At 41.7% G+C, this 11,960-nt stretch overlaps 1 protein-coding gene across 2 annotated transcripts in view; it reads left to right on the top strand.

Moving 5' to 3' along the window:
* Window positions 1-9,479, top strand: part of LOC139555971 (protein farnesyltransferase subunit beta-like) — a 42,778-nt gene extending 33,299 nt beyond the window's left edge. For both annotated transcript variants that reach the window (XM_071369393.1, XM_071369395.1), the window contains 2 exons: window positions 7,314-7,428; window positions 7,700-9,479. In XM_071369393.1, the coding sequence (XP_071225494.1) occupies window positions 7,314-7,428; window positions 7,700-7,837 (253 nt within the window). In that variant the 3' untranslated portion in view covers window positions 7,838-9,479. The remainder of the gene's footprint in view (window positions 1-7,313; window positions 7,429-7,699) is intronic.
* The last annotated feature ends 2,481 nt before the right edge of the window (window positions 9,480-11,960 follow it).

An 11,960-nucleotide genomic window follows, 5' to 3' on the forward strand; every position in this document is an offset into this window, starting at 1 on the left:
AATCTCAGTGTATATATACACCTTTTCTGAAAGGCCCCAGAGTCTGCAACACCAAAAGGCAAGGGGCACCACCAAGCAAGCAGCACCATGAAGACCAAGGAGCTCTCCATACAGATCAGGGATTGGTTATAAAAAGAAATATCAGGAACTTTGAACATCCCACGGAGCACCATTTTAAATCCATTATTAAACAAATGGGAAGAATAAGGCACCACAACAAACCTGCCAAGAGAGGGCCGCCCACCAAAACTCACAGACCAGGCGGGGAGGGCATTAATCAGAGAGGCAACAAAGAGACCAAAGATAACGCTGAAGGAGCTGCAAAGCTCCACAGCGGAGATTGGAGTATCTGTCCATAGGATCACTTTAAGCCGTACACTCCACAAAGCTGGGCTTTACGGAAGAGTTGTCAGGAAAAAAGCCATTGATTAAAGAAACAAATAAGCAAACGCGTTTGGTGTTTGCCAAAAGGCATGTGGGAGACTCCACAAACATATGGAAGAAGGTACTCTGGTCAGATGAGACTGAAATTGAGCTTTTTGGCCATCAAGGAAAGCGCTATGTTTGGCTCAAACCCAACACCTCTCATCACCCCGAGAACCCCATCCCCACAGTGACGCATGGTGGTGGCAGCATCATGCTGTTGGATGTTTTTCATCAGCAGGGGCTGGGAAACTGGTCAGAATTGAGGGAATGCTGGATTGCGCTAAATACAGGAAAATTCTTGAGGGAAACCTGTTTGTCTTCCAGAGATTTGAGACTGGGACGGAGGTTCACCTTCCAGCAGGACAATGACCCTAAGCATACTGCTAAAGCAGCACTCGAGTGGTTTAAGGGGAAACATTTAAATGTCTTGGAATGGCCTAGTCAAAGCCCAGACCTCAATCCAATTGAGAATCTGTGGTATGACTTAAAGATTGCTGTACACCAGCGGAACCCATCCAACTTGAAGGAGCTGGGGCAGCTTTGCCTTGAAGAATGGGCAACAATCCCAGTGGCTAGATGTGCCAAGCTTATAGAGACATACCCCAAGATACTTGCAGCTGTAATTGCTGCAAAAGGTGGCTCTACAAAGTATTGACTTTGGGGGGGTGAATAGTTATGCACGCTCAAGATGAGTTTTTTTGTATTTTGCATCTTCAAAGTGGTAGGCATGTTGTGTAAATCAAATGATACAAACTAGAGGTCGACCGATTTAAAAATATATATATAAAAAAATAAAAATATATTTTATTTTTATTTTTCAACGCCAATACCGATTTATTGGAGGACCAAAAAAAGTCAATACAGATTAATCGGACTATTTTTTTTAAATTTCTTTTTAATTTAAAAAATATATATTGTAGTTTTTATATATATATATATATATATTACAACAATACTGAACACTTATTTTAACTTAGATTTTATTAATGTAGAATATTATTTAGTCTCAAATAAATAGTGACACGTTCAATTTGGTTTAAATAATGCAAAAACAAAGTGTTGGAGAAGAAAGTAAAAGTGTATTATGTGACATTTAAAAAAGCTAACGTTTAAGTTCCTTGCTCAGAACATGAGAATGTTTGGAAGCTGGTGGTTCCTTTTAACATCAGTCTTCAATATTCCCAGTTAAGACGTTTTTGGTTGTAGTTATTATAGGAATTATGATGCGTTGACTATTTCTCTCTACCATTTGTATTTCATATACCTTTGACTATTGGATGTTCTTATAGGCACTATAGTATTGCCAGTCTAATCTCGGGAGTTGATAGGCTTGAAGTCATAAACAGTGCTGTGCTTCAAGCATTGTGAAGAGCTGCTGGCAAACGCAGGAAAGTGCTGTTTGATTGAATGCTTACGAACCTGTTGCTGCCTACCACTGCTCAGTCAGACTGCTCTATCAAATCATAGACTTAATTATAATATAATAAACACACAGAAATACGAGCCTTAGGTCATTAATATGGTCAAATCCGGAAACTATCATTTAGAAAACAAAACGTTTATTCTTTCAGTGAAATATGGAACCGTTGCGTATTTTATCGAACGGGTGGCATCCATAAGGCTAAATATCGCTGTTACATTGTTCAACCGTCAATGTTATGTCATAATTATGTACAATTCTTGCAAATTAATTACGGTCTTTGTTAGTAAGAAATGGTCTTCACACAGTTCCCAACAAGCTAGGCGACCCAAACTGCTGCATATACCCTGACTCTGCTTGCACAGAACGCAAGAGAAAATGACACTTTCCCTAGTTAAAATAAATTCATGTTATCAGGCGATATTACCTAAATATGCAGGTTTAAAAAATATATACTTGTGTATTGATTTTAAGAAAGGCATTGATGTTTATGGTTAGGTACATTTGTGCAACGACAATGCTTTTTTTGCAAATGCGCTTGTTAAATCATCACCCGTTTGGCGAAGTAGGCTGTGATTCGATGATAAATTAACAGGCACCGCATTGATTATATGCAACGCAGGACACGCTAGTTAACCTAGTAATATCATCAACCATGTGTAGTTAACTAGTGATTATGTTAAGATTGATGTTTTTTTATAAGATAAGTTTCATGCTAGCTAGCAACTTACCTTGGTTCCTTGCTGCACTTGCGTAACAGGTGGTCAGCCTGCCACGCAGTCTCCTCGTGGAGTGCAATGTAATCGGCCATAATTGTTGTCCAAAAATGCCGATTACCGATTGTTATGAAAACTTGAAATCGGCCGACCTCTAATACAAACCCCCCAAAAATCCATGTTAATTCCAAGTTGTAAGGCAACAAAATAGGTCAAATGCCAAGTGGGGTGAATACACTGTATACACACACACTTCATACATACAAGTACCTGCCAAAATAAAGGAAACACTTGAGTGAATAAGTAATACAAAGTACACTGAGTGAACACCTTCCTGAAATTTAGTTATCCCCCCCCCCCCCCATTTTGTCTAAGAACCGCCTCAATATGTTGGAGGTGTCGAAAGCGTTCCACAGGGAGGCCATGTTGACTCCAATGCTTCCCACAGTTGTCAAGTTGACTGGATGTCCTTTGGGTGGTAGACCATTTTTCATACACACCTACTACCATACCCCGTTCAAAGGCACTTAAATCTTTTGTCTTGCCAATTCACCCTCTGAAGGGCGCGCACACACAATCCATGTCTCAATTGTCTCAAGGCTTCAATTGTCTCCTCCCCTTCATCTACACTGATTGAAGTGGATTTAACAAGTAACATCAATAAGGTATCATAGCTTTCACCTGGATTCACCTGGTCAGTCTGTCACGGAAAGAGCAGGTGTTCTTAATGTTTTGTATACTCTGTGGAGGCACCTGCTTTCAATATACACAGGTCTGTTAATTAAGAAATCAATGTCCCGTCATGTATAGAAATTCCCCGTTCCCATTGTTTTAGCTACCATGACTTAGAGATGGGGGTTTGAAATAATAATTTCACTAATCAAATAGTATCATACATTTTTGTCAGATATCCGTATAGTGGAAATATATGTATTTGTTATTGATTTATTTTTCCTGTGTGTTTTTAACCTGAACACTGCTGCGCGAGTTATAGAAGCTGATCCTCTATTAATCTGTTGCTGCAGCTGCAGAGGTTATATGGGGCGGTGTGTGTAACGAGCTGACATTGGGAGAGACGCCAAGGCAACACCTACCACAGCCAAGACTAGCTAACGTTCGCTTGTAGCAGTCACCCATGGTAAGATATTTCCTAACAACAAACCATGGGTGACCAAAGAATTGAAAGTGGTGCTTAACATGAAGAAACAAGTGTTTGCCTCTGATAATCCACTCTAAAGAAAAGAGCTACAGAGAGCGATGGGGGGAAAAAAGGTACGATTCCGGAAAAAGGATAAGTTGCTAACAGATGATGTCACAGGGAGACACTTTCGGTCTGCCTTGGATGGGCATTAAGAATATGGCAAATATGGCCCCCTTCAAAGCGAGGCAACGTATCGATCCCTGCCTGGACAACAAGAGGGTGTGCCTCTCTACAGCCAAATGAGTTCTTCACCCCGCTCCCCCGGCCTGTCTGGAGGAGGATGTCATGGCAACCGAGAACGCGCTTGTCATCAATGAGGTAGTCGTACGAGTGTTTTTGGTGCACGAAAGAGTCCGTGGCCTGATTAACATAAGTGGTCCTGTCTTGAAACACTGTTCCTCTCAGCTGAGCGGTGTCTTCTCTCGCTTCCATTGGCCCCTGGATACATTGTTCCTCTCAGCTGAGCGGTGTCTTCTCTCGCTTCCATTGGCCCCTGGATACATTGTTCCTCTCAGCTGAGCGGTGTCTTCTCTCGCTTCCATTGGCCCCTGGATACATTGTTCCTCTCAGCTGAGCGGTGTCTTCTCTCGCTTCCATTGGCCCCTGGATACACTGTTCCTCTCAGCTGAGCGGTGTCTTCTCTCGCTTCCATTGGCCCCTGGATACACTGTTCCTCTCAGCTGAGCGGTGTCTTCTCTTGCTTCCATTGGCCCCTGGATACATTGTTTCCATAGAGATGGAATTTCCAATCTATTGTTGTATCTGTCCCAAAAACCTCTCATCCATCTGCATCAAATGATTACAGACCCGTCTCTCTTAAATCTCTTGAAAAGATCAGCAACACCTCCAGACACCTTCTCGACCCCCTCCATTTTGCATACTGGTCAGAGAGAGGGACAGATGATGCCATCCTCTCGCTCTTACATCTGGTGTACATGTATTTGGAGGCCATTAAAACCCATGTGCGAATCATATTCACAGATTTCTCCTCGGCATTTAACACAATCAATCCGTTGGTCCTCGCGGATAGACCGAGAGGAGATTTGGGACTTGATGCTATGCTTATCACACGGATCACCAACTTCCTAGCTGATAGGTCCCAGCAGGTACGAGTTGGCAACACAGACTCTGAGGTGGGCACTTCTTCAGTTGGAACCCCACAGGGCAGTGTTTCACCAGTACTATACATACTGTATACAGACAGCTGTCGGAGACGGTTCCCAGGGCGACACCTGATCAAATATACTGCTTTGGTTGGTCTTCTCGAAGGGGATGAGACAGAGCGTGGCCCAGCTCGGAATGATTTGACTGTCATTCCCATCTACATTTAAATGCTTCGAAAACAAAGGACACGGTGATTTGACTTTGGAAGGAACACTACCATGCACACGCCACCACTGGTAAAAGATGAGCCCATTGAAATAGTGGAGGAGTACAAACACCTTGGGCTAGTCATTGACAACAAGCTGTCCTGGGATCAGTGTACTGACGCTATTTTTAAGAAAGGCCAACAGACTGTATTTCCTAAGGAAACTGCACTTAAAAAAAAAATTTGATCTAACCATCATGGTTGTCTTTTTATAAGTTATTTATTGAGATCATTCTGTCCTACTGCTTGGACCTGCTGCTTTGGGAATTTTAAGGTTGCACTGAAAATAAGGTTAAACAAGATAGTCAGGACTTGTAGAAAAATAATGTGGCAAGAACTGTCATCTCTCTACCTGGGCAGAGCCCTCCATCTCTCTACCTGGGCAGAGCCCTCCATCTCTCTCTACCTGGGCAGAGCCCTCCATCTCTCTACCTGGGCAGAGCCCTCCATCTCTCTACCTGGGCAGAGCCCTCCATCTCTCTCTACCTGGGCAGAGCCCTCCATCTCTCTCTACCTGGGCAGAGCCCTCCATCTCTCTCTACCTGGGCAGAGCCCTCCATCTCTCTCTACCTGGGCAGAGCCCTCCATCTCTCTCTACCTGGGCAGAGCCCTCCATCTCTCTCTACCTGGGCAGAGCCCTCCATCTCTCTCTACCTGGGCAGAGCCCTCCATCTCTCTCTACCTGGGCAGAGCCCTCCATCTCTCTCTACCTGGGCAGAGCCCTCCATCTCTCTCTACCAGGGCAGAGCCCTCCATCTCTCTACCTGGGCAGAGCCCTCCATCTCTCTACCTGGGCAGAGCCCTCCATCTCTCTCTACCTGGGCAGAGCCCTCCATCTCTCTCTACCTGGGCAGAGCCCTCCATCTCTCTCTACCTGGGCAGAGCCCTCCATCTCTCTCTACCTGGGCAGAGCCCTCCATCTCTCTCTACCTGGGCAGAGCCCTCCATCTCTCTCTACCTGGGCAGAGCCCTCCATAAGGTGAATACAATAGCGGGTGACTCTTCCCATTCCCTCCACCCTGAATTCCAGCTCCTTCCCTCTGGCCGCAGGTACAGACTCCCTAAGGCAAAAAAAAAAAATAGGACCAAGTACTCCTTTTATTCCGAATGCAATTCTGCAACTTAACAATATGTTGACTAATTGCACATAGCTACTGCACTTACCCTGCCTATTTGCTTGTAAATATCCTTTGCTATTTATTTTTTAGATGTGATATGTTTTATGACTGCTGCAAGAAGAATTGCCTCTCTCAGGAAATTAAAGTCTTCAGAATCTGAATGTTATTTATCATCCCATATAACAGTGCCTGTCTTGACTGGAGTAGCCTAGAGAAGCTAGCTAGCTAAGCTAAACAGTTCTAACTAGCTAGGTTAATTCAGAGCTAGCTAAGCTAACCAGCTAGGTTAATTCAGAGCTAGGTTAATTCAGAGCTAGCTAACTAGCTAGGTTAATTCAGAGCTAACTAGCTAGGTTAATTCAGAGCTAGCTAACTAGCTAGGTTCATTTAGAGCTAGCCAACTAGCTAGGCTAATTGAGGCCCCATGCTGCGGTTTCTCCCCAACCCCATTCAGATAAAACAGCCCACCTGTTGATTGCTCCTTGTTGCATTAGTGAACTCTCACTCCACTTGCTACATATTGAGCTTCTTTGCCGCTTTGATTGGCCGAGATAAACAACAAGCTACACACGTGAAGGCTACCTGTGTTTTTATGGGACGAACCGTGCACGTCATAACTACATTGAAAAGTTTGTTTTATTAAATGTAGTATTTTAAATGTCATTGTATATCTTTTTTATGTAATGTTGCATGGCTATTTTAATTTTATTTTGAAAAAGGCTTTTTCAGTGTTAAAAACCACTAAAAATAAATAAAATAAAAATGTATGCCTGTTCAGATATTCAAATAACCGTGCACATCCCTACCATGGCTAGAAGAAATCTGTTACTCTGAAAGAGATCTCAAAGAAGCATAGGGGGTAGAATCTGTGGCACGGTGCATTGAAGCTGTTCTGGAGGCTCGTGGTGTCCTGACTCTTGATGTTGGTGTTTCCTTTATTTTGGCAGTTACCTGTATGTATTACATACAGAGAGAGACACCTTTTTTTTTGACACCAATTGATTGCAGAAACAAAACCTGTGAAAACCTCCTTTCACACATTCCTCTTCCTTTCCTCCTCAAGATCCAGAGACTTCTACCACACCTGTTACTGTCTGAGTGGTCTGTCCGTAGCGCAGCACTTTGGCAACATGGATCTGCACCACGAGATGATCGTCGGCCGGGAGGAGAACAGACTGGTGAGCCTCTAGGAGTTTTTCCAGAATGTTTAAAACAGCTTCTTTTTTTTTTAAGTATCATGCTCCCCTTTCTGATTGGAGACACTTTCTTGTTAAATTAGCATGAACATCATACAGTATAACCCAGAAGTGGACCGTTTCCTGTTCCCATAGACGTCCTTAGGAGCCCTATCATGTGAAAGCTCCATTGTTTACATGTTAGCTGGTGACCCACTCTTTGATGGAATTCACATCTTACAGACTTTAAAAATAAGTGTTTTCTTCTCTCCAGGCCCCCAGCCACCCCGTCTACAACATCTGTCCAGAGAAGGTATCCCAGGCCATCCAACACTTCCACCAGTTGCCTGTCCCCGTGCCTGCACAGAAAGAGGGGTCCTCGGCCTGCAACACTACCGCTGACCACTCCTAGTGCTCACAGTGTAGGCATGCCTATGAGCGTATTTGAGGGGGTCAATTTGAGCATGAAGGCGTGACTCAGAATCGCTTATCTTGATCACATGAATAGTTATTTGGGATGCAAGGTTTGTCTATATCGGTGATTCTTGTGCAGTACGACTGCAATGATTAACTCTGGGATAAGGTAGTAGTGGCACATAACTCCTGATACAGGATCAGATATTTTTGTCATCCCCCTTATGATTCAGGGTAAATCTGTTCCTAGATCTGTGGTTAGGAGTAACTTATAGTGCCTTCAGAATGTATTCACACCACTTGACTTTTTCCAAATTTTTGGAACGATCTACACAGAATTCTACCTTTAAAAAAATATATATATATAAATATCCCCCTCACACATTATTCTTAAAAAAAGTAATGGTTGTTAATCATTGCTAGAAAGCCATTTTCAAGTCTTGTCATAGAATTTCAAGTAGATATGTTAAAAACTGTAACTAGACCACTCAAATATTCAATGTCGTCTTGGTTAAGCAAATCTAGTGTAGATTTGGCCTTGTGTTTTAGGTTATTGTTCTACTGAAAGGGGAATTAATCTCCCAGTGTTTGTTGGAAACCAGAATGAACCAGGTTTTCCTCTAGGATTTTGCCTGTGCTTAGCTCCATTCTGTTTATTTTTGTATCCTGAAAAACTCCCCAGTCCTTAACAAATACCCATAACATGATGCAGCCACTACTATTCTTGAAAATATGGAACGTGGTATTGGATTTGCCCCAAACATAACGCTTTGTATTCAGGACAAAACATTAATTTATTAGCCAATTTTTTTGCAGTATTACTTTAGTACCTTGTTGCAAACAGGATGCATGGAGGCTTCCTTCTTTTCAATTAGGTTAGTATTGTGAAGTAAGTACAATGTTGAGCCATCCTCACCATTGGCCTCATGGTGAAATACCAGAGCAGTTTCCTTCCTTTCCGGCAACTGAGTTAGGAAGGACGCCTGTATCTTTGTAGAGACTGGGTGTATTGATACACCATCTAAAGTGTAATACATAACTTCACCATGCTTCAAGGGATATTTAGCTTTTTATTTTTAGCCATCTACCAATAGGGGCTTTTCTTTGCAAGGCATTGAAAAACCTCCCTGGTCTTTGTGGTTGAATCTGTGCTTCAAATTCACTACTCGATTGAGGGGCCTTACATGTATGTGTGTGGTACAGAGATGGGGTAGTCATTCAAAAATCATGTTAACCACTATTATTGAACACAGTGAGTCCATGTGACTTAAGCACTTTTACTCTTGAACTTAAGTTAGCCATAACAAAGGGGGTGAATAGTTATTGACTCAAGACATTTCAGCATTTTTTTAAATGTTCTGCAAACAAAATTCCACTGTGACATTATGGATATCAATGACACAATCTAAATATAATTCATTTTAAATTCTGTCTGTAACACAAAATGTGGAAAAGTTTAAAGGGGTGTGAACGTTCTGAAGGGACTGTATATGTGGAGCAGTGTGCTGGCTGAGAAGTGGACTACAAGTATCCATCCAGCAAACTGGTTGATTGCTGGTCCGCAACTGACAAAGAAGGGATTGGGAGAAGAGGAGAAAATTAGGGCTGTCCAAATAAAGGCCTGAGTATAAATTGTTGAATCTTGGATGGTTGTGAGTTATTTACTTTATACAGAAATGAATATATACTGTGACTGTTGTGGTCGTCTGACCAAGGTGAATTAACCAAATAAATGTTCATACCACCAGTGCAGAACGTTTGTGGATGACTGACCTAAGCTCCTCTGTGTAAAGCGGTTTAAGCCAAGTCAATATCTTCAATAGTTACTAGCTTCAGTCAGAGCCATATATACAAAGAGTTGGGACATTGAGAGTTCTCCATTAACATGACACTACAACATTCTATAACAGCCATGTTAGAACCCCATTAACATGACACTACAACATTCTATAGCAGCCATGTTAGAACCCCATTAACATGACACTACAACATTCTATAGCAGCCATGTTAGAACCCCATTAACATGACACTACAACATTCTATAGCAGCCATGTTAGAACCCCATTAACATGACACTACAACATTCTATAGCAGCCATGTTAGAACCCCATTAACATGACACTACAACATTCTATAGCAGCCATGTTAGAACCCCATTAACATGACACTACAACATTCTATAGCAGCCATGTTAGAGCCTCATTAACATGACACTACAACATTCTATAGCAGCCATGTTAGAACCCCATTAACATGACACTACAACATTCTACAACAGCCATGTTAGAACCCCATTAACATGACACTACAACATTCTATAGCAGCCATGTTAGAACCCCATTAACATGACACTACAACATTCTATAACAGCCATGTTAGAGCCTCATTAACATGACACTACAACATTCTATAACAGCCATGTTAGAACCCCATTAACATGACACTACAACAACAGCCATGTTAGAACCCCATTAACATGACACTACAACATTCTACAACAGCCATGTTAGAACTCCATTAACATGACACTACAACATTCTACAGCAGCCATGTTAGAACCCCATTAACATGACACTACAACATTCTATAGCAGCCATGTTAGAACCCCATTAACATGACACTACAACATTCTACAACAGCCATGTTAGAACTCCATTAACATGACACTACAACATTCTACAGCAGCCATGTTAGAACCCCATTAACATGACACTACAACATTCTATAACAGCCATGTTAGAACCCCATTAACATGACACTACAACATTCTATAACAGTCATGTTAGAACCCCATTAACATGACACTACAACATTCTATAGCAGCCATGTTAGAACCCCATTAACATGACACTACAACATTCTATAGCAGCCATGTTAGAACCCCATTAACATGACACTACAACATTCTATAACAGCCATGTTAGAACCCCATTAACATGACACTACAACATTTTACAGCAGCCATGTTAGAACCCCATTAACATGACACTACAACATTCTATAGCAGCCATGTTAGAACCCCATTAACATGACACTACAACATTCTACAACAGCCATGTTAGAACTCCATTAACATGACACTACAACATTCTACAGCAGCCATGTTAGAACCCCATTAACATGACACTACAACATTCTACAACAGCCATGTTAGAACCCCATTAACATGACACTACAACATTCTACAACAGCCATGTTAGAACCCCATTAACATGACACTACAACATTCTATAACAGCCATGTTAGAACCCCATTAACATGACACTACAACATTCTATAGCAGCCATGTTAGAACCCCATTAACATGACACTACAACATTCTATAACAGCCATGTTAGAACCCCATTAACATGACACTACAACATTCTACAACAGCCATGTTAGAACCCCATTAACATGACACTACAACATTCTACAACAGCCATGTTAGAACCCCATTAACATGACACTACAACATTCTATAACAGCCATGTTAGAACCCCATTAACATGACTCTACAACATTATATAACAGCCATGTTAGAACCCCATTAACATGACCCTACAACATTCTATAGCAGCCATGTCAGAACCCCATTAACATGACACTACAACATTCTATAACAGCCATGTTAGAACCCCATTAACATGACACTACAACATTCTATAACAGCCATGTTAGAACCCCATTAACATGACTCTACAACATTCTATAACAGCCATGTTAGAACCCCATTAACATGACCCTACAACATTCTATAGCAGCCATGTCAGAACCCCATTAACATGACACTACAACATTCTATAACAGCCATGTTAGAACCCCATTAACATGACACTACAACATTCTACAACAGCCATGTTAGAACCCCATTAACATGACACTACAACATTCTATAACAGCCATGTTAGAACCCCATTAACATGACTCTACAACATTCTATAACAGCCATGTTAGAACCCCATTAACATGACCCTACAACATTCTATAGCAGCCATGTCAGAACCCCATTAACATGACACTACAACATTCTATAACAGCCATGTTAGAACCACATTAACATGACACTACAACATTCTATAACAGCCATGTTAGAACCCCATTAACATGACTCTACAACATTATATAACAGCCATGTTAGA

Source organism: Salvelinus alpinus, chromosome 27 (assembly GCF_045679555.1).
Source record: "Salvelinus alpinus chromosome 27, SLU_Salpinus.1, whole genome shotgun sequence".
Lineage (NCBI taxonomy): Eukaryota > Metazoa > Chordata > Actinopteri > Salmoniformes > Salmonidae > Salvelinus > Salvelinus alpinus.